The following is a 1,480-nucleotide window of genomic DNA, read 5'->3' as shown; positions in this document are numbered from 1 at the left end:
GGCCGGCCTGGGCGGGGAGCGGCCTCTCCCGCCCCAGCCCCAGTCACACGGCCTCCATGTCAGTGTCCCTCCTCTGCTAAGGACACGGGTCAGGCTGGAGTAGGGCCCCTGCCCCGTGTGACCTCCCCTCCCCTCCCCTCACACATCCGCTAGGACCCTCTCCACACACAGCCCCCCCGAGGCGGCAGAAGGACACGACCTGGGGCGACACAGGCACCTGCTGTGGGGATCCCTGCTGCCCTCATCCTATGTAATAAAAGCCTAATATGCAAATCGACTGAACTGCAGAATGATGGGTGGAACTACTGGTCGCTATGACGCACACTGACCACCAGGGGGCAGATGCTCAATGCAGGAGCTGCCCCCAGCCCACAAGCCCCAGGCCAGCCAAGGCGGGTGCCAGTGGGGGCCCCCTGATCGCCCCGCCAGTCGCCCCACAGATCGGCCCGGATTGCCAGCCAGGCCTAGGGACCCTACCTGTGCACTGCACGAATTTCATGCACCAGCCTCTAGTTTTCTCATGTTCACCACAACACCGGTCGGGCAGAGCCCCGTGTCCTTGGTCCTGCCCGTCAGCAGGTCTGGCCATCTGGGCCTCAGCCGCTAAGGGCTCATGCCTGTGTTGCTTCGTGTGCAACTTTCTCGCTCCGCACGGGCGTCAGCACAGGCGTGGGGAGCCGCTTGCCGTGTTGAACCCCCTGTTCTTTCGATGCTGGGATAGCCCCAGGGATTGCTAAGCCCCCGAAGCGGGCAGCTTCAGCCTGCTGCTCTTTCCCACGGACCGTGCCTCACTCTCCCCCCTAGACCTCCACCGTGCTGTCTTCAGAGGAAAAGGGCAAAAAGACCAAGAAGAAAAGCCGGAGGCGCCGGACCAAAGGCGAAGGGAAGAAGGAGTCGGAGGACGAGTGCTTCCGCTGCGGCGACGGCGGGCAGCTGGTGCTGTGTGACCGCAAGTCCTGCACCAAGGCCTACCACCTGTCCTGCCTGGGCCTGGGCAAGCGGCCCTTCGGTGCGTCCCGCCCGGCGGCTCAGGGCCCGCAGTAGGGGGAGCAGAGCTGTGACCCCGGCAGGAAACCAGGAGCCCCCAGCGCTGTGAAAGTCAGACGTCTGTAAAAAACAAACGTTTAGATGGGAAATGACAAAGCAGACAGCGTCAGGAGAGAGGCCTGGCGCCAGGCCCTTAGAGGGGGAGAGCGGGGCAGCAGAAGGCACAGGCAGGCCGGGGCAGGCCCTGGGCAGCTGGCCTTTGCGCTCTCGGGTGGGAGGGAGGGAGGGAGGCGGCTGATGGGTGTGGGACTTGCCACTGGCTGCCTGTCTGGTAACATGCCGTCTCCTTACAGGGAAGTGGGTGTGCCCTTGGCATCACTGTGACGTGTGTGGCAAACCTTCGGCCTCCTTTTGCCACTTGTGCCCCAATTCCTTCTGCAAGGAGCACCAAGACGGGACCACCTGGCGCTCCACCGCGGACGGGCGCTCCTAC

General features: G+C 64.1%; 1 protein-coding gene across 1 annotated transcript in view; it reads left to right on the top strand.

The window, feature by feature from the left end:
* Nucleotides 1–1,480, top strand: part of WHSC1 (Wolf-Hirschhorn syndrome candidate 1) — a gene marked incomplete at its 3' end in the record, with an annotated part of 63,660 nt that extends 62,180 nt beyond the window's left edge. The window contains exons 20-21 of the mRNA XM_014533459.1: nt 805–1,009; nt 1,341–1,480. Coding sequence (XP_014388945.1) covers nt 805–1,009; nt 1,341–1,480 — 345 coding nt within the window. The remainder of the gene's footprint in view (nt 1–804; nt 1,010–1,340) is intronic.

The sequence above is a fragment of the Myotis brandtii genome, unplaced genomic scaffold (assembly GCF_000412655.1).
Source record: "Myotis brandtii unplaced genomic scaffold, ASM41265v1 scaffold986, whole genome shotgun sequence".
NCBI lineage: Eukaryota > Metazoa > Chordata > Mammalia > Chiroptera > Vespertilionidae > Myotis > Myotis brandtii.
Note: the sequence above shows the minus strand (reverse complement) of the source record. Positions and strands in the feature narration are given on the sequence as shown.